Raw genomic sequence first — 27,932 nt, forward strand, 5'->3', positions numbered from 1 at the left:
TCCCTCCCACTAGTGCTGAAACATTCACAAACCCATCATGTCTTTGAAAACAAACATAAATCCCTGAATCCAGTGCCACCCTCCAACTCTGAAATTACGTCCATGAATTTCATAGCCCAGATGCTAGAACAATTTTCCACTCTCTAACTAGACTTCCTTATTTTCTCTCCCTCCTCAAATCACCACCCTCTGACATTAACCTCCCCCATGTCACAGAACTCATTCTTCCTACATTCACCACCAGTTGTCTTGTTCCCAAATCTGAATATGACTTCCTCTGCATCCTATCTCATTGACCACATGGTTATGCTTGGTCCCATTCACCTTGTCTTTGCACTTAAATAATTCTACATCCTTGGGTTTCCATGCCATTGTTTCCCCTTTGTTTTCTCCCTGCAGTCTTCTTTATTGTTTTCTCGTCCCTAAATCTAGGCTGTTCTGTAAATGAAAGCATTTCCAGGTCTCTCCTAACTCCTCTGTTCTCTCCAGTTCTCGCCCAGGACTTAATGACCATCTATATGATGCTAAGACACAGAACTCAACCGTAGTTTTCCATAAGCATCTACCTAATGGTCTTCTTCTTGGGTTTCCCACTGACACCACCCTCAGACTCAACCCAACCAAAGTGGAGCTAGTCAACTTCTCCTGCAAGCTTGATTTGATTTGTACACTAGGTACAGCCCCAGTACTCAGCCAGAAACCGGTCTTTATCTCAGCACTTTCTTTTCCTAGACACTTCCCACAACATCTAATCCCTAACAAAGCCTGATTCATTCTCCTTCCTACAAATCTCCCCTCTCTGTCCAGTTCTCCCCATTTTCCCCCACTTATAGACTTTCCACAGGGCTCTCCGGGATGTACCAGATATGATTCTAACTGACCTGCCCACCTCCAGGTTGCTGCCGCCAGAGTGGTCTTTCTCAAGTGGTGATGTGATCCGAGTCTAGGTCGGGTTTCCTTCCTGTGTGACCCCCGAAGTGCTCTGCGTCTCCTCTTCCATAACCCTTTGTACATTGTGTCCCAGTTACTCATATACAGTCTGCATCTTCCTGCCCAGTAACCACAAGGCCAGCTTCAGACCTGTACATTCAGCCCATCTTGGGCTCCTTCACCCACTACATGTCTTGATACAGGAAACACTGTGGAGGTTGTCAACAAGAAGTAGAGTCAACCACTCGTTCTCACGTTCTCCCTCCCATGCTGCCTGGATCGGGCATCTTCCTCTGAGTGAGTAATGCCTCCTCTTGGACCATGGCTCAGCATCTGTGGGTCCCTGCCTCTGCAGGAGAGCACAGGAGAAGTAGGGATGGTTTTATGGCACCATCTGAATGGAGAGCACAAAAGCCCCAGCAGCCCTGATTTCCCTGGACCAGAGGTCTCCCCCTGCTTCTGTCCATCATCAGAGGAGCAAGTCTTTCCTCCAAGGTGAAGCCACAAGCCTTGTACTTTGCCTGAGGAGCAGAGTGTTGCCAGCAGCAGAGATCAAGCCATGTTCTGCCTGGGACCAGGCTGACGGCTGCCGCACTTTTTTTTTAAATTGTGGTAAAATATACATAGCAGTTACAATTTTAACCATTTTAAATTGTACAGTGCAGTGTCACTAAATACATTCATGCTGTTCTGCAACCATCACCAACATCCATGTCCAGAACGTTTTCTTCATCCCAAACCGAAGCTGCATACCCACTAAACAACAACGCCCCATCCCCAGACTCTGGCAGTCACCATACTACTCTCTGTCTCTATGGTTGGGCTAGTCTAAGTACTTCATATAAGTGAAATCATATAATATTTGTCCTTTTGAGTCTGGCTTATTTCACTCAATTTAATGTCTTCAAGGTTCATCCAGGTTGTGTTATTTGTCAGAATTTCATTTCTTTTAAAGATTGAATAATATTCCACTGTATTATACACCACAGTTTCATCCATCCATTTCTTTAAATGTCAATAGACATTTGTTTCATTTTATGAATAATACTGCTGTGAACATGGATATACGAATATCTGTTTGAGTTCCTGCTTCCAGCTCTTTTGGGTATATACCTAAGAGTGGAATTACTGGATCCTATATATGGTAATTTTATATTTCATAAAATTTTGTGAATTGGCAGTTATTTTTGTTTCATGGCCCTTCTTAAACCGTACCATATTCACTACCTGAACCCAGAATTTTAGGCTTCTTTATTAGTCCTTTACACAAAACATAAACACGTTATTGTGTAGGTAAATTTGTAATGTACACAGTGGTGCTGTAGTTTCTCTATCCTGACCCATCAAGGTTAGCTAAACACATACACAACTCTAAGGAATCTCACATTTGCCCTCCCAGCCTGTACATCCCATGAAGGGAAGCTGTACTGTCATTTCCTAAGTGACTTTCCCTGACTCTTCACCACCTCCACTGTTCTGTCTTACAGCACTCTGCCGTTTTCTTTTATAGCACTTATTATCACTGTAATTGGACGTTGGTTGGTGTCCTTATTTGTTTAATGCATCCCCAAACCAAACTCTGAGCTTTAGAAAGATGTTCTGTATCTGCTCTCCTGGCAGGTAGTAAGGAAGCCAGAATTTTTTTCTTTGAATCAATAAAAACAGGATTTGACTTTTATTATTTTGCTTCTTCTACATAGGAATCCTTATAATATAAAATCATGTAACGATTCAAATAGACGCATACTCCTTTGATATCAGAATTATGACACTGTAATGTACTGTCAGGATGAAGACCACATAAATGAGAGAGGCGGGGAGGGGCTGGCCCTGAGAGAAGAAAGGTGAGCAGTAAAAATGGACTAGAATAGAGAACGTGCATCACATGACTTTTTCGTCAACGATTTTATTATAAAAATTTAACATCAAAAAAAAAATTTAATGGGAAAGTTTAGCAAAATGTTTACATATTCCATACCCAGGGAAATGACATTTTGCAAAAATGTAAAAACTTATACTCTTTCAATGGGAAAAACTACCATTACTTTCTTAACGAACATCAACTTGCCAATATGGCACCCACTGGTTTGTTCCCACAGTATCCTCTATGCGGACATTGTTGGGTTCACCCGTCTGGCCAGTGACTGCTCCCCAGGAGAACTGGTCCACATGCTGAATGAACTCTTTGGAAAATTTGATCAAATTGCAAAGGTGAGTATTAGTGATTGCCTTCTATTTTGAGGATATAGAAAATTTGGGCTTACTTTTTCTCTGGTCCCTTATCAATTTTTTACCTCCTCATAAAAGCATCCTTTAGGAATGTTGTTTGTAGATTTGTTGGATTTATTTGCCATCGAGCCCTGATAAATCTCTAATCTACACTGGGAATGAGAGATGTCATAGCATATAATTAGCATATTTTTCATCTACTTTTAAAACTTCTGCATATATATAACTCAGCACACATATAATAAATACATTCAAGATGATGAGATTTGATTTGCACATCTCTCTCTCCTGTGCCGTTCTAAGATTCTCTTTTTAGGCATTTCGATGTCAAGGAGTTGGAAACATGATTTCCTCTCCAGTTGTTAACTATTACATATTCACAGTGTTAAGCGGCATCCTGGGAAAATCCCTAAAATAGGATGCATCCCTTCTTCCTAAGCCCTTTATTGACTGTTGTCCCCTTTATATCCACTGACCCTTGTGCCACTTGCAGAGATGTAAGTTCAGTATTTGTCATTCATATGCTCATTTGTGGGAAGTTTCACAGAGAAGAAATGATGACAACTGATCTAAAACCATACTAGACCTTATTCTAGACTTATTTATTGGAACTATTAAGGTTTCTGGTGGGAATATTGATAATTTTTTTTCTTTCCTGCTAGCCCTGTACTTCTGTCTCATAAAATGTTTCTGGTCAGCTTAATTTTGTCTCTGAATTGTTCCCAACAAAAATACATTATTATGCTTATTAAAATGCATTCTTTACATAAGGAAGAGTTGGTTCTAAGTTTAGTTCATGGTGAGATTTTGAAAACAATAGGTGAGATTTTGCTCACTTTTAAACAATAAAGAAAATTCCAGCCAGGCCTCCTAGGCATGAATCTGGCTTGCAGATGTTCACAGAGTCACTCTTGCGTCAAGCTTTCCATGAGGTGTCTTATGTTGCCCAACTGACCATGACAGATCTCATTGGGAATTCTAAAAAATCACGAAGAGTATAGCCCTGTTTCCTTCCTTTACCAAACCAAAGGAAGAGGTTGAGTTTGGGGTAGAGGGGGCCTCATCTTTAGAAAACGTCTTGAAAGTTTGAGTCAGTAAAAGGTCCTTTTTGTTGCACTACCTGGTCACAGTAGGAAGAAACATCCTAATCTTGGCTGATAACAACAAAGCTCCAGTGTTTACATGGCATTTTCCCCACACGCAAGGCTCTGTGTCCAAATTACTTCTCTCTATATGGACACCAGTCAAACTGATTAGGGGCCCACCCTACTCCTGTATGACCTCATCTTAACTAATTACATCTACAGTGACCCTTTGGCCAAATAATGTCACGTTCACAGGTACCAGGGGTTAGGATTTCACATGTGAATCTGAGGAAGACACAATTTATAACTCATAAGGGAGGTACTCGGTATGACTTCCTGCTCCTCTCTGCTGATTGTAACAAAGGAACGTCCAGGCAATATCAGAGACTGTCCTAGGATAGCTTGGGCCATCCATTGCTGGTCACAGGGGCAGCATGCTTTGGATATCAGTTCATGGCTCTTAGTTCAAAACATGGAGTTGGTGAGCATTATAAGCAAACAGACAGTTCAGTCCATTGAGGGAATACTACATAAAGCACATTAAGTTAAGGAACTCAACGTCACTGCTCATTCACTGTTAGTTTTTATCCACTTTAATGAGGTATAACTGGCATACAGAAAGCTATACATATTTCACATACATACAACTTACTGAGCTTAGGGATACACCCTTGAAACCATCACTACAATCTATGCCATAAACATCTATCACCTACAAAAGTTTCCTCTTGCCCTTTTAATTTATCATTATCATCATCATTATTATTTTGTGATTAAAACACTTAACATAAGATCTACCTTCTTAGCCAATGTTTAGGTATACAATATAATATTATTAACTATAGACACTATGCTGTACAGTAGCTCTCTAGGACTTATTCATCATGCATTACTGAAACTTTGTGTCCTTTGACCAACACTTCCCCATTTTCCCCTCTCCCAGGCCTGGAAACCACCATTCTATACTCTGCTTCTGTGTTTGACCAATTTAGATTCCTCATATAAGTGGTATCATGTAGTATTTGTCATTCTGTATCTGGCTTATTTCACTTAACAAGTCAAATTCAACAGCACTTTAAAATGATCATATACCATGACCAACTGGGATTTATCCCTGGGATGCAAGTTGGATAGCATCGCAAATCAATTGATGGGATATACCACATTAACAGAATGAAGGGTAAAAATCATATGATCATCTCAATCAATTGATGCAGAAAAAGCATTTGACAAAATTAAACACGCTTTTATGATTAAAAACTCTCAACTAATAAGAAGGAACTTACCTCAACACAATAAACCCGTATATGAAAAACCCATAGTGAACATCATACTCAACAGTGACAAACTGAAAGCTTTTCTTCTAAGATTGGGCATAAGACAAGGATACCTACTCTCACCAGGTCTGTTCAACATAGTGCTGGAACTTCCTGACGCAGCAATTAGGCAAGAAAAAGAAATAAAAGACATCCAGCTCAAAAGAGAAGTAAAATTATCTCTGTTTGCAGATGATATGACCTTATATGTAGAAAACCCTAAAGAGTCCACAAAAATCTGTTAGAACTAATAAATAAACTCAGTAAAGTTGCAGGATAAAAAGTCAATGTACAATAATCACTTGTATACAATGAAGTATCTCAAAAGGAAATCAAGAAAACACATTTACATTATCATCAAAAATAATAAAATACTTAGGAAATAGACTTAACTAAGTAGGTGAATGACTTATACACCAAAACTATAAAATATTGATGAAAGAAATATAAAGAGACACAAATAAGTAGAAAGACATTCCATGTTCATGGGTTGAAAGAATTAATATTAAAATAGTACCCCAAACCATCTACAGATTCAATGCAATCCCTATCAAAATCCCAATGGTAGTTTTTACAGAAATAGAAAAAAATCCTAAAATTCATATAGAACCACAAGAGACACCAAATATCCAAAGCAATTTTGAACAAGAAAAACAAAGCTGGAGGCATCGTGCTTCCTGGTTTCAAAATATATTGCAAAACTACAGCAATCAAAACAGTCTGATACTGGTATTAAAGACAGACATACAGACCAATGGAGCAGAATAGAGACTAGAAATAAACCCATGCATATACAGTCAGCTGATCATTGATAAGAGTGCCAAGAATTCACTGTTCTTAATCTTACTGTTTTCTAGACTCAGGATACATATTTAGGAAGTATAGGAGAGAAGCCTTATTAATAAACAATGTTTTGCCTTTTTATTATTTAAAATATTGTTATCAGGAATTACTAACACGTCATCTATAATGCTATAGATAAGCATGAAAGTACACAGCTCTCTATGAGACAGGGAAATAAATCTGCAAAATCTTCAGTAAACCTAACACATACTTAAGAACAAAAAGATCTTATGTTCGTTTTATTATTTCAAATTTGTTAGTTTTATACATAAGCCTGTGCGAGTGTTAAGAAGAAAAAAAGTCTGGGATTTCCCTGGTGGTCCAGTGGTTAAGACTCCAGGCTCCCAATGCACAGGTTTGATCCCTGATTGGGGAGCTAGCATCCCACATGCGATGCAGCATGGCCAAAAAAAAAAAAAAAAAAAAAATCTGTGTTTGGTACATCTTTGTTTATTTATGTATTTACTATAAATTTGAGTGAAGAGTCTATAAACTAGTTGAAAAGGTTAGAAATGGATGTAGGATTAATGCATATGAATGAAGTTAATCTCAATGTTATAATATAAATGCAACCCAGCCAATAAAAATAATGAGTTTGTCTAACTTTATATTAAAACAGCTTAACCTCAGATCAGAATTAAGTTTCAAATTACTTGGCAATGTTGAATGGTGGCTTATTATGTTGTAGAGATGTTTATCGGAAGCTACATGTCTGCAGGTAAGAATCTGCTTCAGCTTTAAAAGAAATGAGGAAAATCGTGAGCACAGTAGGAAATGACAAAAATTCTAATTCTAGCTGAGTTCTGCTTACCATTTTCTATCCTGAAAGATTCTGTTTTGCATAGAATGTTTCATTTCACTGTCAATGTTTGGATTTGTTCAGACTAAAGAGAATGGTCCTATCTTTACCCTCCTCTGCTGTGTTAAGTGTAAATCATTCCAGAACCTTCTCTCAGCTTTCCCCTTCTACCCCTTACCCTGATTCTTCCTGCTTTGGTAAAGGAGCATGCAGGTGAGGGTGCCTCAATCTTGATGGGTAATTAAGGGAAACTCAACTAGTTCTCATTTCTTTCTTCCCACAAACCCTATTCACTGTGGCAATGCCAGTAGAACTAGCACTTGGTGATATTTGGTAAATCAAAATCATTATATATGGCTTCCCTGGTGGCGCAGTGGTTGAGAGTCCGCCTGCCGATGCAGGGGACACGGGTTCGTGCCCCGATCCGGGAGGATCCCACATGCCGCGGAGCAGCTGGGCCCGTGAGCCATGGCCGCTGGGCCTGCGCGTCCGGAGCCTGTGCTCCGCGACGGGAGAGGCCACAACAGTGAGAGGCCCGCATACCGCAAAAAAAAAAAAAAAAATCATTATATATGTGCTTAACTCAACTGAAATTCTGTGATTTCTTCTTTCAGGAGAATGAATGCATGAGAATAAAAATTCTAGGAGACTGCTACTACTGTGTTTCCGGACTCCCTATCTCTCTCCCTAACCATGCCAAGAATTGTGTGAAAATGGGACTGGATATGTGTGAAGCCATAAAGTAAGTGTAATGCTTAGTAAGAGCTTTTTTAACTGTTTGGTAAGTTTTAGTTGTAGTTCTTACAACTATTCCTATTTTTCTGTCTACTGAAACTAAATACATGATTGTACATTTAAATATAAATGGGCAGAGACTCATTTATTGGCATGTGAGAACTAAGTCCAAAGTAAGCCTTCTGTGTTTTGTATTGCTATTATTAGTCTTAGATTACAGCAACACTGAGTTAGAATCTATGGGAAGGGACCTTTGTGTTTGTTTCAAAAGTGCTTTTTTTAAAAATGTAAAGGTCTCCTCCAATCTTCAGGAAAAAGGCTGTACTCTCAGCATCTCTTGATTTCTGACAAGTACATGTAAATTGTAAGAGAGAAAGTAGTTTTTACCACCAGACTGCAATGAATATAAAAATCCAGCCCAGAATTACTCCATCTAAGTCACGCTCAGCTCTGTGAATGTAGTTTCAGTTTATATCCATAATAGTTTTCTGCCTTGTATCTATAGGTTCTTTCATTGTAATTCTAGAGAAGATTTGCTTACATAGAATAATGTTATCGTTACAGTTGACAAGTACAGGGTAAAAAATGTGAGGTAAAAAATGAATTTTCACTGCCCGTACCATAATGCATACTTCTTTATAAGTACTTTCATAGAAGCCACGGTATTCTTATAAATGATAAAAGCTCTTGTTTTCTGATTGTGTGATTGAAGAATTTCAGTTTGGGTTTTTTTTGGGGGGGGGATTGCCTATTTTTGGTCAAGTGATTTTCCCCTATCCTCCACATATTTTTCGGCTAAACAGCGTGGGAGCTATGTGCTTGATGGTCTAATTCCTTGTCTCAGGGTCAGAGTAAATAGGACCTTAAGTGAGAAAGCAACAAGTCAAGTTATCACTGTGTTTAGCCCACCGTGGTGTTAGTTGTGGGCCGAAATGGACTGAGAGGTTTGTCGGTGGGTTTCCAGTGCTGGCCAGGGAAGAACAGTGAAGCCCTAGCCGCAGCAGAGTCTGCAGACCTAAGTGTCCAGATCCACTAGTTCAGCCTTTGTCAGGGGCCACTGTGGGGTGGTCAGGGATTGAGAGGCAAAGGAATCGAGAGGAATCGAAGGAAGATTCAAGATGGGAGGGGTGGGCAGTGTCGCCTCAGCTTCCCACTGAAATACATTGTGTGGGAAATAACTGTCCCCCTTCTTCTCCCCATAACTAAATCATTTGTCTTCTCGGAGACATAAAAAAAAAAAAGTTTTCAGCTTTATTTCAAGAGTCATTAACTATTCACGCCACTATGGGTCTAGATGGAAGTGAATTTAATCAATGTAGACCTAACAGATTTTCTCAAATGTATAACCCACCCCTGGAGGCCACCTCAGTGTTGGTTTCAAACATGAGGGGAAATGGATTCTATAAATGGGTTTTGTGAAGGATGATATTATGTGAATCAATAGCACATTGGATTCAACAATCCACCCTTTTACTAAAGCTTAATTTCTGCTTTGGAATCAACTGTTTTCCAGTTCTGTTAAGTTTATGTAATTCCAATATGTTGAAAAGCCTTTAGAAAAAAGATTCCCCCCCACCAAAAAAAAAAAAGATTCCCTACATTCTGTCCACTGGCATGTCATCAGGTCATCAGTCATACCTTCTTTTGTTGTTACATTTATTTATTGGGGTTAAATATACATACATAAACATTGCCCTTTGAACCATTTTTACATGTACAATTCAGCGGCATTAAATACATTCAAAATGTCATACAACCATCACCACTATCTACTTCCAGAACCTTTTCATTGTCCCAAACAGAAACTCTGTACCCACTAAGCAATAACTCCCCATTCCCTTCCTCCCAGCCCCCAGTAACCTCTGTTCTACTTTCTGCCTCCATAAATTTGCCTGTTCTAGATATTTCATGCAACTGGAATTGTACAATACTTGTTCTTTTGTGTGTGACTTATTTCACTTTATATAATGTTTTCAAGGTTTATTCATATTGTGGTATGTGTCAGTACTTCATTCCTTTTAATGATGGAATAACATTCCATTGTATGTATGTATTGCATTTTATCCATTCATCATAGATGTCTCAGTGATATCTTATGTGTCCAGCATCTCAGTAATGTCAACAGATTTGAGTGAACTTCCAGAGCTCTTCCTTATACCTAAAGTTAAGTTTCATATCTTAATGGCCATGTGTCCCCATGATCTGCTACTCCTTGACCAAGGGCTTCTGAATTCTTCCCCTGCTATGTATCAACAGTTCGGCTCATGTGCAGTTGACAAAGTGATCAGTAATAGGTTGTAATCGAAAAATGGGCAGAAGACCTAAACAGACATTTCTCCAAAGAAGACATACAGATGGCCAACAGGCACATGAAAAGATGCTCAACATCGCTAATTATTAGAGAAATGCAAACCAAAACTACCATGATGTATCACCTCACACCGGTCAGAATGGCCACCATTAAAAAGTCTACAAATAACAAATGCTGGAGAGTGTGTGGAGAAAAGGCAACCCTCCTACATTGTTGGTGGGAATGTAAATTCGTGCGACCACTGTGTGAAACAGTATGGAATTTCCTCAAAAAACTAAAAATAGAATTGTCAGAAGATCCAGCAATCCCACTCCTGGGCATATATCCAGACAAAACAACAATTCAAAAAGATACATACACCCGTGTGTTTGTAGCAGCACTATTCATAATAACCAAGACATGGAAACAACCTAAATGTTCACTGACAAATGAACGGATAAAGAAGATGTGGTACATACATAAAATGGAATATTAGCGATAAAAATAAATGAAATAATGCCATTTGCAGCAAAATAGACGGACTTAGAGATTACCATACTAAGTGAAGTAAGCCAGAAAGAGAACTACAAATATCACATGATATCACTTACATGTGGAATCTAAAATGTGACACAAATGAACCTATCTATGAAACAGAAACAGACTCACAGACATAGAGAACAGACTTGTGGTTGCCAAGGGGGAGGGAGAGTGGGGGAGGGATGGATTGGGAGTTTGGGATTAGCAGATGCAAACTATTATATATAGGATGGATAAACAAGGTTCTACTGTATAGCACAGGGAACTATATTCAATATCCTGTGATAAACCATAAAGAAAAGAATATAAAAATGAATATATATATATGAATCATTTTGCTGTACAGCAGAAATTAACACTACATTGTAAATCAACCATACTGCAATAAAAAATAATAATAGTAGGTTGTCTTGCTACACCCCCAATATAAGCCAGGAAAAGAGCGAACACCTCAGCACATTTCAGAAATTCTTTGTTCTCTCTCACACACAAAGACAAGCATTTTCATTCCCATTTCTTAAGCCAAAAGTTGAGCGTGAATACAGGAATTTCAGTTTTTCAAGCTGCTGAGGAGAAAGCACACGCTTGGCACTTGGAATTTTGCCAGATTATCTCCAGTTTTGGTGGGAACCAGCAACATGGGTCCAGAAACGTTTGCCTGTGTTTTTTCCTTCCAAGTTTGGACCTCCACATTTATCCCTGTTCCCCATTAGCTAAGTTCACCACTGCAGAAGCACTTCAGCTGCAGTTTGGGAATATTCCCAACGCTTAAAGAGACTTTTTTTTTCCTATCATGAAAATGTAAACTGTTCTTAATCAAGGCAGTGATATTCAGGACCCTGATTGTGTAAGTGATTAAGGCTCCTCTTAAATTAGAAAGATTGTCTATTATTGCAAGCTCTAAGGGATCATTTCAACATTTTTCTAGAGATCACACAGATTTCATCTACATGCATTAAAACGTTAGGTCAATCAGGCCATCTGAACCCTTGATCAACTCATTTCTCTAAAAAAGACATGAAGCATGTGGAGATTGTTAGAGTCGAATCATTAACCAGTCACTTCTATCACGGACTGGCCTTGTGACTCCCGGGCCCTGTCAGGAAGGGGACACTCAGGGGAGTGGGGAGCAGAGAGGAACCATAGTGAGAAGAGGCCTGGAGAGACGGGGACCAGATAGGGCCCGGGCAGCTGTCCACACTCAGTGCGGATGGGGACAGAGTGGTAGGACAAGCCTCCTATGTCATGTAGATGCTCCTCGTGGGAGCAGGAATGAAGGGTTTGGATGACTTGTAAAGTACCCCAAATAGGTTGTCTTTTTTATTAAAAAAATGAGAACAGGTAAGGAGGGTAGAGAGGAAGGGAGGGGAAAGAGACAGCCTTCTATATTCTTTTTTCAGGACGTCATTTATTTTTACATCATGGACCCATTTCTTTTTATCGGTAGTATGCTCAGATGATGTCACTGCATCATTCAAGCATGCTTGTGCCATTTTGAGATGTTTCAGGTTCATTTTACCGCATCCCACACCTGGTAACCCTTCCGACTTGCTGTGTTGAAATCAGTGTCACGTTTCCTCTTGGGGTGATTCTTTCCATGTAACTAGGGATACCTTCCTGCATTCTTCTTTTACAACAAAATTTTAATTGATAAATGTATCTAACTGGCAGAAACAAGCCTCGCCAAGCATTGCTATTTTTGCTTAAAGGAAGTTCTTCATTTGTCTCTTTCAATGAGTTGGCAACAGAGTCCTAAAGTATTTTTTAAATGATTTTTTTAAAATGAGTTTCTTTTTAATGATACCTTATGCATTATTAAAGCTTCTTAAAGAGTATTTTTTTCTCTTTTCTGTTAAAGAATGTGAACAATTGAAAAGCTTTCATTTCATGGTTTTTTTTTTTAATTCCTATTCAGGCTAAAGTCATTATTAAGCTCACAAATAAGCCGTATTGTCTCATCAGCAGAAAATATTCCTTGGGGACATACGTTATGCTAAGCACTAGAATTGCAAATGGCATCTAAGGTTGTTTCTGACGGTACAAGGCAATGTCACACGAGTCTTAGTATGAAAATTCTGAGGAGGTGTCAGCACATGTTATGTGCGTGATACACATTGGTTGAAAAAGTAGAAACTACAACCAAAATGCTGCATCACGACCCCTGCCATCCTGACGCTTTACCGGCCAGAGCACTGGCTTGGCGCTGGTGGTTTAGTCTGGTAGTAACCGAAGAAAAATCCCTTTCTCTTGCCTCAGAGCAGCAATCTTCTGCCACAGTAAGAATTCATGACAATATTTCCAACAATCTGAGACATTCTGAATGATAAAATGCCCAGAAAATTGGCCAGGAATTAAAGGAAGAAGAGGCTGGTCCTGGAAGGTGATGTGACTTTCCTTCCCTTTAGGAAAGTGAGGGACGCCACTGGAGTGGACATCAACATGCGCGTGGGAGTGCATTCTGGGAACGTCCTCTGCGGCGTGATCGGGCTGCAGAAGTGGCAGTATGACGTATGGTCCCATGACGTTACCCTGGCCAACCACATGGAAGCTGGAGGGGTCCCCGGGTAAGGCGGCACATTGGCTTTCTCTCGTCCAGCAGGTAACAGGGCTGGGAATAATAGGTCGACAGGTTAATAACCGACTGCTCAGTGATTTCTGTTGCCTTGGTTAGTATCACGTTACTCACGCCCAGTGGCCTTTTCCATTAACCAGATGGACATGAACTCTCAAGCCCCAATGCAACCACCCCTGGGACCCGTGGTCAAAGACTGTGGATGTCAGATTCTAAATTACAGACTTCTACTTATTTTCATATTTATGAATAGAAACCTAAGTTAAAGATGGTTTATAAGTCAGTGGAGATATATGACGTTTCTCTATTATTGGTAACTTCTGAAATCAGTACTATTGAAATAAGCAAACGGTACCATCTGGATAGATGACACAAGAATCTCGATGCAAGTGCTGTAATTTGGAGAAGCATGAGAACAAGCATTGAGAAAGAAAGCCCATACTTTTATACAGATCAGCACACTTCCTAAAATGACTTTGGCATGCATTTCAAAAAAAAAATATCTTCATACCCCAAAATTCGATAAGATCGAGTTTTAATTGCTGTAATTCACCATGCAGGTTTCTGTGAGTGCAGAGAAGCTCCAACTATTAGTAGCTCATGACATCTGGGAGCATCTTTCCAAAGCAGTGGTTAACAGACTATGAACCTTAATTACAGTCAATTTTACTAAGAACATATAGCCTTTCCTTCACTTGGGGCAGAAGAAATTCTCTCTGAAATCCCAAATAAATAGAAAGTCTTCTTGCACGTTCCTCCTTATATATCCTGATTGTGGTTTTAAAATGGAATTTCAGACGTGTTCACATCTCTTCCGTCACACTGGAACACTTGAATGGGGCTTATAAAGTGGAGGAAGGAGACGGTGACATCAGAGACCCATATTTAAAGCAGCACTTGGTGAAGACCTACTTTGTAATCAACCCCAAGGTCAGTATTGTAAAGAGTCTATAATTAGCCTATGACTTCTATGATTAAAAGTGAAAAGGGCAAAGTACTCATATGGAAAGTGTTTTTAGTCAAGAACTAGTGTAATTCTTCGCTCATCTTTGCCTCTAAAACTACTTTAACTGCGTATGTGTTTTGTAACAATGGATTCAAATATTTATTAAAGAAACACTTGAAACGAATCGCTTGTTTATATGACAAGGGTATTATCTGCATCACGAGGTTGTATAGGTTAGTCAATGTTGATCAATGTGTGTGTTAGTCCACGATGGACCCCGCCTGGCAGTTAGAAAATTAAATAAAGATAAGGATTTTGCTCAAGGCTTTGGATGATAAAAAATCTAATGAGAGAAAGTAGGATGAAGATATAAGAAAAAGGGAAAGAAGAAACTTCTGGAAGATTGGCAAGTAAATGTCATGTATACACTTGTGTGAGTACATTATGTGCAGATATGGTAGCTTTGATACAGTAAACACCATTCATCGCATGCAGACAGCTGCTGGCTCTAACTCTTCACACCACGTGTCAGGCCAGAGCGGGGGCTTAGAGTTCTCATCTCTTTTAACCCTTCCCAAATTCCTGCCAAATGAGTACTACTGCTATTTACAGATTAAGAAACTGAAGCTCTGAGGGTTTCTGTAAACTCCCTCCAAATTGCAGGCTGGTAAATAGTGCAGAGAGCAGAAAGACACACCTCTGAAGTGTCAAAACCAATATCATAACATCAAGGAGATCAAGGTTATTAATGTTTACTCACAATAACCTCCCTAAAACCCCAGTTTCACCTTCAGAGACAAACTTCCAACTGACTAGAGGGTTGATCTGGAGACAAATGTATGACAAGCGGGACGAACTGTGCGGTGATGGGACAGGGACGGCACAGGGAAGAGGTTAAAAAAAATGTGTACAAAGAACACTGAGTTCAGCTCGGTGCTCTGTGGTGACCTAGATGGGCAGGATGGGGGTGGGTGGGAGGGAGGCCCGAGAGAGAGGGGATAGATGTATACTTATAGCTGATTCATTTCGTTGTACAGCAGAAACTAACACCACGTTGTAAAGCAACTATACCCGCAATTAAAAAAGAAAAAAAAAAAAAAGAAAGAACATTGCGTTCAGGCAAAGAACACCAAAACACCGATATTCGGGGCCATTTAGCATCAGAAAACCCCCAATCGCTTTAGGAAAAAACACAACCATCAAGAACACATTGAAACAGTTCAGCATATTCTGTCTAAGAATCAACTTTATAAAAATATCCCTTAAAATAGCTATTATTTTTCCCTAAGTTTCAAATACAGGTAAGTTTTGTTGTCTGAAAAAAAAATCATTGGGCTCCAACAGCTCATGGCACTGAATACCAGTCACTGAAGGAATGAGAGTAGGAACCAGGAAAGTGAAGGGCATGATGTTAGAGGAATCTGCTTACTCAAGGGAGGCTTCTTGGTGGGCAGAGCAGGAAGGCGGGAGGCTGTGCACCTGTGCCCTGCCAGGTGTAATGCTTTGTTTCTCACCCCAAGGGAGAACGACGGAGCCCCCAGCACCTCTTCAGACCTCGAGCCACCCTCGATGGAGCCAAGATGAGGGCTTCCGTCCGCATGACCCGGTACCTGGAGTCCTGGGGAGCGGCCAAGCCCTTTGCACACCTGCATCACAGAGACAGCATGACCACGGAGAACGGCAAGATCAGCACCACGGTACGCCCTCCCCATGCCCTAGCGCTGGGCGAAAGCTAGTTCCCCAAAAGGCATCTCCTGCCAAAGTAACTTTTGTCTGTAATGAGGCAAGCTCACTATCTCCGACTTCTCAGATTGGCATTCTCAGATATTCCTTACAGATATCAGGTTATCCATGAGCACCAACCCCGCATTGCTAAGGGTTTTAACCTAGAGTGATTTTGCATTATAACCTTATTACCCAAGACTCTAATTTACAACTGACAGTAGCAACTGAATACAGCTGAACTCTTTTTTTAAATCCAGGTTTGTGTTTTGCTTCTGCTATTATGAAGTACAATAGAAAGCCCGAGCATCTTAATAAGAGAACAAATGAAGGCATGATGTCCTTGGAATTTGAGTGGCATCAATAAAACTGTCTCTTCATCACCCAGAGGTTCAGGCTGTGTCAGAAGCAATGTACATTCTATTGTTGGATATCCTTATTTACATCATCCTTACTTCCAACAGAGAATAAAGTCTCAATGCTTCTTACAGCAGGGACATTCTCAATAAGATAGCTGAAGTGCAGATAGACAATAGAAAAACTCATAAGAGGAGAGAAAAGTAAACACAGTTGAGCACTTAGAATAATCCCAATGGTATAGTTAGATTTTAAAACAGTCTCTGAGTAAAATTTCATGCAGAATGGCATTAATTGTATTAGGGATGCATTTGAGGTAAAGAAAGAAAATGGGATGTTACATAATTCTTATTAGCTGATGAGAAAAAGAAACATACCAGGCTGTCAGGTAAAAGTGGACATTTCACAATCACACACCCAAGCCCAAAAGGCAGGGGCTCAGCATTCTTGTTTTGTCTCAGTTATATCTCTTCTCTCAACTTCCTTTGTTCTTTTTCAACTGAAAAATAAACGATCTGACAGAAGATCATGATCCCTCAGTCAGTCAACAAGGGAGACCACCAGGGCAAGTCCTAGAAGAGTTTGCATTCTGTTGGAAAGAGAGAGACCCTAAGTCGGACGCAAATGAACAAACAAGATCACTCCAGGTGCCTGCTCAGGGCCATGATGAAGAGAAAATGGAGTATCGTCTTTGGGAGTGAATGCTGTGACTACTCTGGATGGGGCGGCTGGGGACATCTCAGAGAAGGGGGGAAGTCGGTGGCAAATCAAATTCTGTGGCCCTGAGATGGAAATGAATTGGCATCTTTGAGGGCAGAGAGAAGGTTGGTGTGGCTGCAGCGTCATCAGCAATAAAGCAAAGGGAGGTCATCAGGGCGAGAGGCTCTAAGTAATCATGTATAATTTATTCTGATTGTGATGGGAAGTCCTTAGAGGGTCTTACCCAAGGGAAGGGCATAGTATAATTAATGCTCTGGGTAATGGAGCAAGAATGCAGTGTTCCAAGGGAGGAGGATGGTGCCCTCTTATGCTAAGATTTTAGTAGTGGAAACAGTGAGAAGCAAACTCAAGTTATAATTTGAAAGTGGAACATATAAGACTTGGTGATGGAGTGGGTATGTGTGAAAAGGAGGATCAAGGAGGAATACACACTTTTTTGGCTGCACCCCTAGAAGAATGATGATGCCATGAACTGAGATGACAAATACTCGGGGAAAGTCAGGGGATTTCAGATGAAAAAATCCAGGTTTCGCTAATGGACATCTTCAAATCAGTATGCCTTTTAGACACCGAAGTGCAGCTAGGAAGTTGGCAGTTGGGTGTGCGAGTCTGGAACTCAGGGAAGAGGTCCCAGATGGAGATGTGGATGTGAGAAGCATCCGGCTTTAGATGATATTTGAAGCCATGGAGCTGGATGAGATCATAAGAAGAGAAAAGATCCAAGGAGGCAGGATTGGGGCAACTGGAACCTTCCAGCAACTAGACCCTGTTAGAGGAAAGGTATCCTAAGACCCTAGGATCTAGTAGTCAGGGAAAGTCGATGCTTCTATCACTCTTATGAAAAAAGTTGGATAATTTCATCTCAACACTGCATTTATTATTAGTACTAATGGCTAATATCTCTCATCGAGATTTGTTATAAACCAAGAGTTGGTCGGTCGGTCGGTCGGTTGTCTGGTCGGTTGGTTTTCAAGAAATAAGAATCAGATCTAAATATTAAAACATGATTTTCTGTGCTGTTTCATATGTGTACCTGTGAAAATAAGGCCTTGCTTTTCTGGGTGTGTGATTGATGTTGCTGTGGTTGCTAATTTCTTATCAGTCTTTATTGTCTCAGGACTTAAGAGCAACTGTCTGCCTTACTATCTCAGCAAAACACTAAAGGAGAGATTTCAGCCTGACTTTAATCTGCTATTATGTGTTAGTGAAGATGCCTCTTTCAAGAGAGTTGTTACTGGCTAGAGATTTGAACTTCAGGAAATTGTGTATAAAAACCAGAGGGCCTCTGGGACAAACTCAGTTTTCTTGACCAGCTGGCCTCCAGTCACAGGATGGAGCCTAGGGACTGCCTTAGTAGAGACAGAGGACATCTGAGGCTTTGGTTATTAGCACATGAAGCCCATAGGACTGTGTCTCTTACTCAGTTCCAGAAAGATCCCACTGCCATTCTTATTAATACATCCCAGGGTTGAACAATTGTCATTGCCCAAAGTTATTTCTTTTATCTAATCCCCTATGCAGAACTTCATTGACTCTTGATTTAACGTTGATAGAGCTGGTAAATAAGGCATTGTTTTACTTTATATAGTAAAACTTGGAGTTCAGTTATTTTTTAAGACTCACCTTTCCCTAGGCTGAATACATTTCCTGATCTAACCTTGGAGATCAAACAACAAAGAACAGTTTATTTGGAGCCACTTTGTTACAAGTTTTATTTTAATTATTTTATTTTATTTAAACGTATGAAAGTGAATCTTGTGGTTTTTTAAGTCTATTATTGAACATTTGGCAGTGGAGACCCCCACTGATTAACTCTGACCAATGTCTGTCTCTGTCATTGACCTTTTTCAGGAACTACCAGCACTCATATGTACATTTCTTCTTTTCGATCAATGATTCTCGCTTTCACACACTTAACCAAAAGTCCCATTTCTTAACAGCCCAGTCAGTGATAAGGATTGACTATAGATTTTATGATAATGTTTGTGTCTTAAAGCATTTTTTAAATTTCAGTCTGATGCCAAACTACATTTTCCCATCATTTGTCTACAGTAACTTTAATAACAGTCCTCTGCAGGCGTTGTTTGAAATCATATCTGCAAATATCAGGATGGAAATTTAAAAAATTCAAACCACAATCCTGACACCAGAGTTTACAGATTACAAAAAAATTCTAAATATAAACTGAATTTTTAATCATGTTTCACACTTATAATTAAGCTCTTTTTCTCCTCATGGGTAGTTATTTGTTACCTAAATGATATTTTCCATGATAGAAGAAGAAATATACATCCTTATCACTGAAAGATTCTTAAAGTATGTTTTTGGCAACTAATACTCTTTTTTTTTACTAGGATGTACCAATGGGTCAGCATAATTTTCAAAGTCGCACCTTAAGGTATAGTATATGTGTATACATTCCACTTTCTAATTTTTTAAAGGCTTAATTGTTTTTTATTTATTCCTGAAAGTAATTATTATCAATTATAGTAATTTTGAAGTCTACTTCTTCTGAAAACAGTGCAGCTACTTGTGAAAGCCCCTACTAAATTGCTTTCAGCTTCTAAAAATAGGATTATTGGTGTCATTTTATTAGAGTTAAAAGAGGGAAAAGGAAAACACTGCCTAGTAAACACTTTAGAACTTTAAATTGTTTTCTTAAAATGATTCTTCTTCATATTAATCTGTAGTAAAAAATTGAACTTTCTTAAAATGAGTAACTTACTTAAAATGATGTTTGTGGGGTTGAATCCTAGAAATAAAAGCAAGGTTAAGTCCAGCCTTTCTATAGTGAAAAGAAGTGCAGCCCACCCTGCTCAAAAAAAGAAAAATTGGTGCTTCCCTGGTGGCGCAGTGGTTGAGAGTCCGCCTGCCAATGCAGGGGACACGGGTTCGTGCCCCGGTCCGGGAGGATCCCACATGCCGCAGAGCGGCTGGGCCCGTGAGCCATGGCCGCTGAGCCTGCGCGTCCGGAGCCTGTGCTCCGCAACGGGAAAGGCCACAACAGTGAGAGACCTGCGTACCGCAAAAAAAAAAAAAGAAAAATTGCTTCCACAAAGGCCTGTAGGTCCCTGTTGCCATCTTCACAAGATCACAGACAGACACTAACCCTTTTCCTTGTCTGTGTTCCTCTAGCTTTGGGGCTCAGAGTCTTACTTTTGCGTTGGTCTGGGAGCTAAGTACTTCTTATTGAAGATGTTAGGATAATTAATGAAAGGCCCCAAACTTGAGTCAGCCTTTCTTTCCCCACAGAGACGTGAGTTTATCCCTGTAGAAAACGCATTGCCTGAAAGTAGTTAGATCATTCCCTGCCAGATCTTTAGGGCACACTGTTTCAGACCCCTCTATGTTACTTTATTTTTGTTGTAATGAGCTCTAATTTGTATTTTGTGTAAAATTTGAAATTTTAACATTGACATATAACACTTAGAGCCCTATGTTATAAGGAAAATTGGGTTCTTGGGCTTTTGAAATGTTATTTTTTAAGTGGCAAATACCAAATTAAAGAGAGCTTAAGGTAATTTAAGAAATATTTGGGACCTGTGACATATCTTGAGAAGGCTTGACTCTTCAGGCCAATAAGAGACTAGCACATCTGCAAACAACTGTCTACAGAATTTCATGGACGTCCTTTCGCCTTATATGTGCTATGTCCTCTCATCTGTCTAGTGGGAAATACCTCGTGCAGTACCAGTATGATGTGGGCAGTGTATTTGGGGATGAGTGCTGTCTGAAAGACAGTGATCAGAAGCTGTCAGTTTTATCTGTACCAGGCATCTGGGAAACCTAATTTCATCCCTACAGGGTTACTCCAAGGTAGATGAAATTGCCATTATCATTTTAGGAGGGAAGAAACCAAGATGCTGGGTTAGGAGGTGACCAGAGTCACATGACTGTGGAGGCGAGGCCATGGTTATGCCCAGGGTCTGTGACACCAAAACCTGTGTTCGTAGCTGCTCTCCTGTCCTGCCTGCCCTCCAAAGAGCTTCCTCCACATCTACTCCACTTCCCTCCATGGTGGTTGATCTTTGGTGGCCCCAAGCCTCACAGAGAGAGCTCGGCTTTCAAATCAGCCTCACCTGGGACTTCCTGTGTACGTCCTGCCTATGTAACATGGCCAAGGTCCTAAAACCTCTCTGAGCCCACAGCCTGGCAGTGAGTGGGCATCACAGGGCAGTGAAGCATCATCTGAGATAAAGCAGGACCTCTTCCACGCCTCTTTAGATATAGTGGCCCAGGCCTGGGGGTGGGACAGGTCGGGGAAGGAGCTCAGGAGAAAGAATGGAGAGGAATTGGAAAGAGGGGTTGGGGACACTCAGTACTGGAGAAGCCAACGGTAGGGCAAGAATGAGGACAGGAAGGTCAAAAATGCTGAAACGTTGAAAGTCTGAGGAATAAAGCCCTGCTTGGTGAATTAAGAACTCCTCATGGAGAGATGATCAGCCCCAAGGGTCTCCTATCAGTTCTGTAGCGGAGGTCACAAAACTGTGGAGACAAGGAAACTGTCTACATGTTAAGAGCTGTTAGCCAGAAAATTAGTGAATACAAAGGGTGCATAATATTGGCATTTATTGGCTACTTCATGTGCCACATTTACTGCATTGAGCACCGCACAGGCATTATCTAAGCTAATCCTAAAACAGACTCACAACGGCAATGCCATTGTTAGCACCCTGGATATATGATTGAAGGGTTAAATTTTCTTGTGAGCTCAAGGCACCGACACTGTTCCTTCTCACACTTGGAGACACTTTTTGAAAGAGAAAGCCACCAAACTGAAGTCAGGAATCTCAACACTTGGCATAGGGCTGATTAAAAGAAAAAGAAGAGTCTAAAATGAAGGTAGCACCTCAACCATAAATGAGAATGAGCCATCTTAGATAATTGCTAAGATGCCATGCTTTTTTTAAAAGAAGGATCAAAATTAGTTTGCCTTCCAATTTAGCTTGGAATTTGGCATGCTAAAACCTCTTAATTCCATTGGCTTAGTGTCTACAGGTGGATCACTTAATATCGTTCTGTTTTTGAACCAAAACTGCCCTTAGCCTGTTTAAAGAAAGCAGGACCTGAAAGTGTGAATCCACAAACAATGATATAATGTAGGTAGATTACCCATCCATCTCATTAATGATAATTCCATGAGATTTAATTACAGATAAATATGACATTGCACACTTAATACTGTTCTTATCTATATATAGAGGCAGTTCTAAACTCAGAAAAGTATTATTTTTATTCCAGAGTAGGAGGTCTATTCAGTGAGTAATTTAACCAACCACAAGACAAAGAAGCCTCGTGATCACTCCCATGGGACTAGGTGACTCGGACACCCAGACTCAGGTGCAGGCTCGGTCAGGCCAGTTCGGGAAGGGCCAGATGTGATTATACTCTTTGCAGTAGATGTTTAACTTTTAAAAACAAGTATTACTTTGATTTTCTCCTTTACATCATTCTCATGCTAATTGTCAAATTAACCTTGGAGAACTCATTCTTATCTTGGCACAATTTATTTGCAAAACATTTTATATTATGACTGAAGATTATTTACTTCCAAGATCAAGTGAGCAGTCTGCACATATAAGTGGGGTTTTCTGTGAATAGCGCTTTCCAAAACTGAGGAACATTTAAATACATGCAATGAAGCTTTGACGTGTCTCAAGTAAGACTTTAGTTCTGAAAATTCTTGAAAATTGACCAAGGAAAGCATAAAATAGGAATGATTATTTTGTCAACCACACCAAATTTTTACAAGGGAATTTCCAAAGCCAGTATGTTCTGTCATAATATAAAGTTTATAAAGGCAAAAATTTAAGGGCTAGTGCATCTCTTGGGACAGAAATTTCTTTTATCTCAGACACCAAGGACATATCTTTCAGTGTTGCTTTTTAATTTCACTCTGAGTAGTAAGGCAACATTTTACTGCACCAAAAACTCTAGCCAATTCATTCAATCCACAGAGTGGCTATATGTTAATAGAGAAAAGGCTGCACATAGACTGTTTCCTTTTCAAAAAAAAATTCAGTTAACAGATTCAGACAGAGATTTTGGCATCATAGACACACAGGCTTACTGTTTAGTTTAGTAATAATATTCTTACCCAAAATATTTCCTCCTTCATATAGAACCAAGTCACAAAAGAAGAGATTTGAAGAGGAATTAAATGAAAGGATGATTCAAGCAATCGATGGAATCAATGCACAAAAGTGAGTACTTTTAAATTATCATTCCTCTCTTATTTCAATCCTATTATTTGAAAATAATGACATGTTTTCCAAAAGAATTTCCCCCCAAACTCTGTCATACTTATCATGACAAAGCCAAGTTTTCTGAGACAGTTCATTCATTTCACCGCAAGCATCCTTAATAATAGCTTTTGTTAGTAGTATTTCATCTTTAAAAAAATTTTTAACTCTGCCTAATCCTCCCCAAGTAAATTACTGATAAACAACAAGATACATAATTATAGAGAGAAAATTAGAGCATAGTGTGTTCAGTAGCATATTTTTTAAAGATCAGTAGATTCCACATGGGAAAATCATTAAGTTGTAATGTGTGACACTATTCAAAATGCATTCATCCCCCCACCCCGAAAAATCAGAGAATGTGGAGGTACCTGTGTTCTAAATCCTGGAAGAGGGTCTTGAGCATTAGAATCTGAACTCATGGAGGCAGCAGGAGAAAGACCAATTCTTTGGAGGCCAAAATATCACTCAGTCTATAAAGCCAAGAATTGCTATTGTAGTTTTAAACGGTCCAAAAAGGCAGGAGACAAGATTTAAAGAAGGTGGTGGCTTTCATGGTTTGCACCGAATGATTACATTCACCGGCCTTGGAATTCTCCTTAGGTGTGTGTGCCATGGCTGACCTCATGAAGGGCAGGAGGTAAACAACTCAGTGTGGTTCCTGGTACTCATTAGATGCTCCATAAATGTTTATTGAATTAAACTGCGGTGAAAACCTTAGTAGATCCAAATGAAAAGGTTTTATGCGGGGCTTCCCTGGTGGCGCAGTGGTTGAGAGTCCGCCTGCCAAAGCAGGGGACACGGGTTCGTGCCCCGGTCTGGGAAGATCCCACATGCCACGGAGTGGCTGGGCCCGTGAGCCATGGCCGCTGAGCCTGCGCGTCCGGAGCCTGTGCTCCGCGACGGGAGAGGCCACAACAGTGAGAGGCCCGCATACCGCAAAAAAAAAAAAAAAAAGGTTTTATGTGAAAGTTTTCATCTTTATGGAAACCTATTTAATTTTTATCAAGCAAGTTGACTCATGGAAAGTGTAAATGATTTTCACCTTGAACTGTGCCTCCAAAATTAAGTTACATAGCTTTGCAAAATGCATACCTCTTCTAGACTGTGCTTTGCAAGTGTGCATTTCAGAATATTTACAGTACTTATGGAGGAATCGTATGAGTGTATGTATGTATGTGGTGTGTGTATGTGTGGAGTTCCATACATATACAATAAAGTCTCTAGGGCTGGCTAGAGCTGCAATTCAGATATGCCAGCACGTTGAATGCACACCTGCCTAATCCCTGCTGTATACCCCAAATAGATAAAGCCTTCCACCTGCCACAGAGCACTCAGGGCACACCAGCAGTGCCGAGATAGGTGCTCTGCTTTGCGTGATACCAGGATTGAAGTAAAAAACAGTCTCAACTCTGCCCTGATTGAAACCTCAACACCTCACAACTGAGAAAAAATGATTACCTGTAATATACTGGCAGCTAAAACCCAGGCAAGTCTGATTTCACACAATGTAGATTCATTTGACCGGAGGAAATAGCAGTTACTACTCTGTAACCCACTGGAATAAAATACAGCAGAAGAGAGAAGAAATCTTGTTCCTTGACAAAGGTTAGCCAATTACATTGCTAATAGTAATAATAAAAAACAAATGTATAAAATCAGCCTCAGCATGTCTTCATGCAGGACGCCTACCTTGTTAAACTACTTTTATGCCCACTTTTTAGAACGTTCCTACTAAAGGAATCATTAGAAAGTACAATCATTGGCTTTGCTTTATTTTTGTCAAGGTTGTTTGTGAATTGTGTGTCAGTATGGTATCGTTTTGTACTCAAATACATGTTTAGTTACCACCTTTGTGTTTTAACGTAGTTTTATGCTAAAGTCGTGGTTAACGTTGGTGTAACTGCTTATGCTGTAATTTTCCCAACATATTTCAGAAATCAAGTGGAGGAAAATGTCATGCTGTACTCAAAAATCAAAAGGGGAATCTTTTAAATGGAAGCTATTAGGCACCTATTTTTTTAATTAGCTTCACTCCCATTCTGTTATGCCCTGCTCATTAAACTCTCTTCTTCTTCGATAAGAGGTTCTTCTGATCTTATTTGATTTTCCCCTTGAGGATTCAGTAGGGACTCCAGGCTTGATGTACCATTCAGTCGTTTTCTGCTATTGACATAAAACAGTGATTTATATGCAGATTTTCATGTATTCATTCATTTACTCATTTAGCAAGCATTTGTTAAAGGGTGAGCAATGTCGTCATTTGCTCAGCATCAGACATGCATACCAAGACCCCAGGCCTCCTGTTACCCCTCAAAGCCCTGAGTGAGGGGAAGAAAGATCACTGCACAGATGCCCTACAGTCGTGACAGGTAAAGAGGAGCAGGACAGCACAGATGAAAAGTCTCAAGTTTTCCGGAGGAGGTGACACCTGGGCCAAACCTTGAAGGAAACTAAGAGGGAGAGAGGGAAACCATGATGTGATAACAGGATGCGCCAGGGTCAGAGGTGTGGTCCCCAGTCTTTAGCACAATCAGGACACAGGACGCCCCTGCAGGAGTCTCTCAGGGTAAAGAGGCTTGAGTGGGAAGTTGGATGCCCTGAGAAGCAACGTGGAGTCCGCCTGAGGGGGTGGGGCGTGAGCACTTTGAATGGTTCTAATCAATGACTGTGTGATCACCTCCATCCTGCTGGTATGCAGAGGATTCCTTAAGACAGGAAGACCCTAAAGTGAATGCTGCAGAGACAAACCAGAGATGGCCAGGCCCCCGTGAGGACGGAGCTCAGAACAGGGGTTTTGACTTAGTCTGGGTGGGTGATGTCAGCTGAAAAACAATGCACAACCTGAGAGTTGTAAGTTAAGTTTTACTGGGGGCAAAATGAGGACTGTAGGCCAGGAGACAGCCTCTCAGGTAGCTCTGAGGAACTGTCCAAAGAGGTGGGGAGGAGGTCAGTATATACGTGATCTTGGTGAAGGGGGGCACGTGCAACCCAGCACACGTTTAGGCAGAAGGTGGCTCCTTCTCGAGGAGCAGATGTGCCCATGAATAATTTTAGTGCGTTTCTAGATGTGAGAAGAGGCAAGAAATTGGGCTCATAAAATCTGAAAATATCTGAAGGCCTTTTCCGCCAGTTTTCCCAGAGCACAGATGCCTCATTCATGATCTCCACCCTGAACCCCTTTGAAGGTGTGTTAAAGGTCAGCGACAGCAGTGGCCAGTGACAAAATCCTTGTAGAGGCAGGTGGCAAGTGGCAATTTTTAGTTGGCAGCGAGGTGAGAGGGAAGAAAATGTGTACCAGAGGTCTGCCCCAAAGAGGAGAAGCTTCTCCTCTCTGGAGGTGCAGGGCGGGGAAGAGGAAGCCCTGTGGGTGGACGAACCAGACCATCCCCTCCACGGCAGTATTTTTCTCTTGAGGAGCTGGGCAGTCCTGTAAGATTCATCTCAATAGAGGAGTGTGCTGTACAGTTAATATTCAGAATGAGATTGCCATGTCAGGTCCTTCCAGATTGGTTTAAAAAAAAAAGAAAAGAAAAACAGTAGGAAAGAGATAATGTGAAAAGTTCAAAAGGGGAGAAACAGGGGCCTCTGGGGTGCAGGAAAGGAGCTGGTGAGTTAATGAAGGACACGGGACCCAGGTTTAATTATGTCTGAGTGGAGTGGAGTGCATGTATGGGTGGATGACCGGCCAACCCCAGGGCTGGGGAAGGATTGGGCTTCCACACCGAGAGACCATCTATCCAGCATCATTTATTTCAGCTGCAGGTCCATGGATCACCTTTCCCAAATGCCACAGGTCACCCACGGCCTTAGTGCGCAACTGAGGCCACTTGGACCTTTGGATTCAAGGCTGCATAGATAGGTGGTATGTTAGTCAGCTGGGACTGCCGTACAAAATGCCATGGGCTGAGTGACTTAAGCAACAAAGATTTATTTTCTCACAGCTCTGAAGGCTAGAAGTCCGAGTCAGGGTGCCAGCGTGGTTGGTTTCTGGTGAGAACTCTCTCCTTGACTTGCAAAAGGCAGTCCCCTTGCTGTGTGCTCCCGTGGCCTTTCCTCTGGGCTACGCAGAAAAAGAGAAAGAGCGAGCTCTCTGGTGTCACTTCTCATAAGTACACTCATTCTCTTGAGTCAGGTCCCCACCCTTAGGACTGCATTCAACTCTAATTACTTCCTTGGAGGCCCCATCTCCAGATACGCACACCGTAGGTTAGGCCTTCAGCGTATGAAGTGGGAGATATGAACAGTCAGTCCGTAATGAAAGGCAAGTGGTCTTCTCTGTATTTTAACATCCCCTTTGTGATAACATTCCAGAATAATTCTGCATGAGGATGTGGAAGTACTTTGTCTCTCAGCTCAAGTCAAGATCTTGTTTAGAATTTCCTTTATTGGCCTCAGCCTGGCACAAAAGCAACTTAGTATAAATTAATAATCATTTTTTTGTGTAGCGCAGGGGCGGGGTTGACTTTCTTTGTGCCAGAGACCACTTGGGTCAGGAACAGTGTCAGGAGACCAGGAATATTGCACACATTCTCCATTCTCTTCTCTGTCTGTAGTTCCAATTCCCCAAAATATTTGAATTTATTTTCCCACACAAATCTTTCTG

At 40.6% G+C, this 27,932-nt stretch overlaps 1 protein-coding gene across 1 annotated transcript in view; it reads left to right on the forward strand.

The window, feature by feature from the left end:
• Positions 1 to 27,932, forward strand: part of ADCY2 (adenylate cyclase 2) — a 445,822-nt gene that overhangs the window by 310,226 nt on the left and 107,664 nt on the right. The window contains exons 6-12 of the mRNA XM_030856549.2: positions 3,030 to 3,141; positions 7,817 to 7,944; positions 13,173 to 13,331; positions 14,137 to 14,269; positions 15,806 to 15,982; positions 19,439 to 19,482; positions 23,207 to 23,287. Coding sequence (XP_030712409.1) covers positions 3,030 to 3,141; positions 7,817 to 7,944; positions 13,173 to 13,331; positions 14,137 to 14,269; positions 15,806 to 15,982; positions 19,439 to 19,482; positions 23,207 to 23,287 — 834 coding nt within the window. The remainder of the gene's footprint in view (positions 1 to 3,029; positions 3,142 to 7,816; positions 7,945 to 13,172; positions 13,332 to 14,136; positions 14,270 to 15,805; positions 15,983 to 19,438; positions 19,483 to 23,206; positions 23,288 to 27,932) is intronic.

This window comes from Globicephala melas, chromosome 3, assembly GCF_963455315.2.
Source record: "Globicephala melas chromosome 3, mGloMel1.2, whole genome shotgun sequence".
Classification (NCBI taxonomy): domain Eukaryota; kingdom Metazoa; phylum Chordata; class Mammalia; order Artiodactyla; family Delphinidae; genus Globicephala; species Globicephala melas.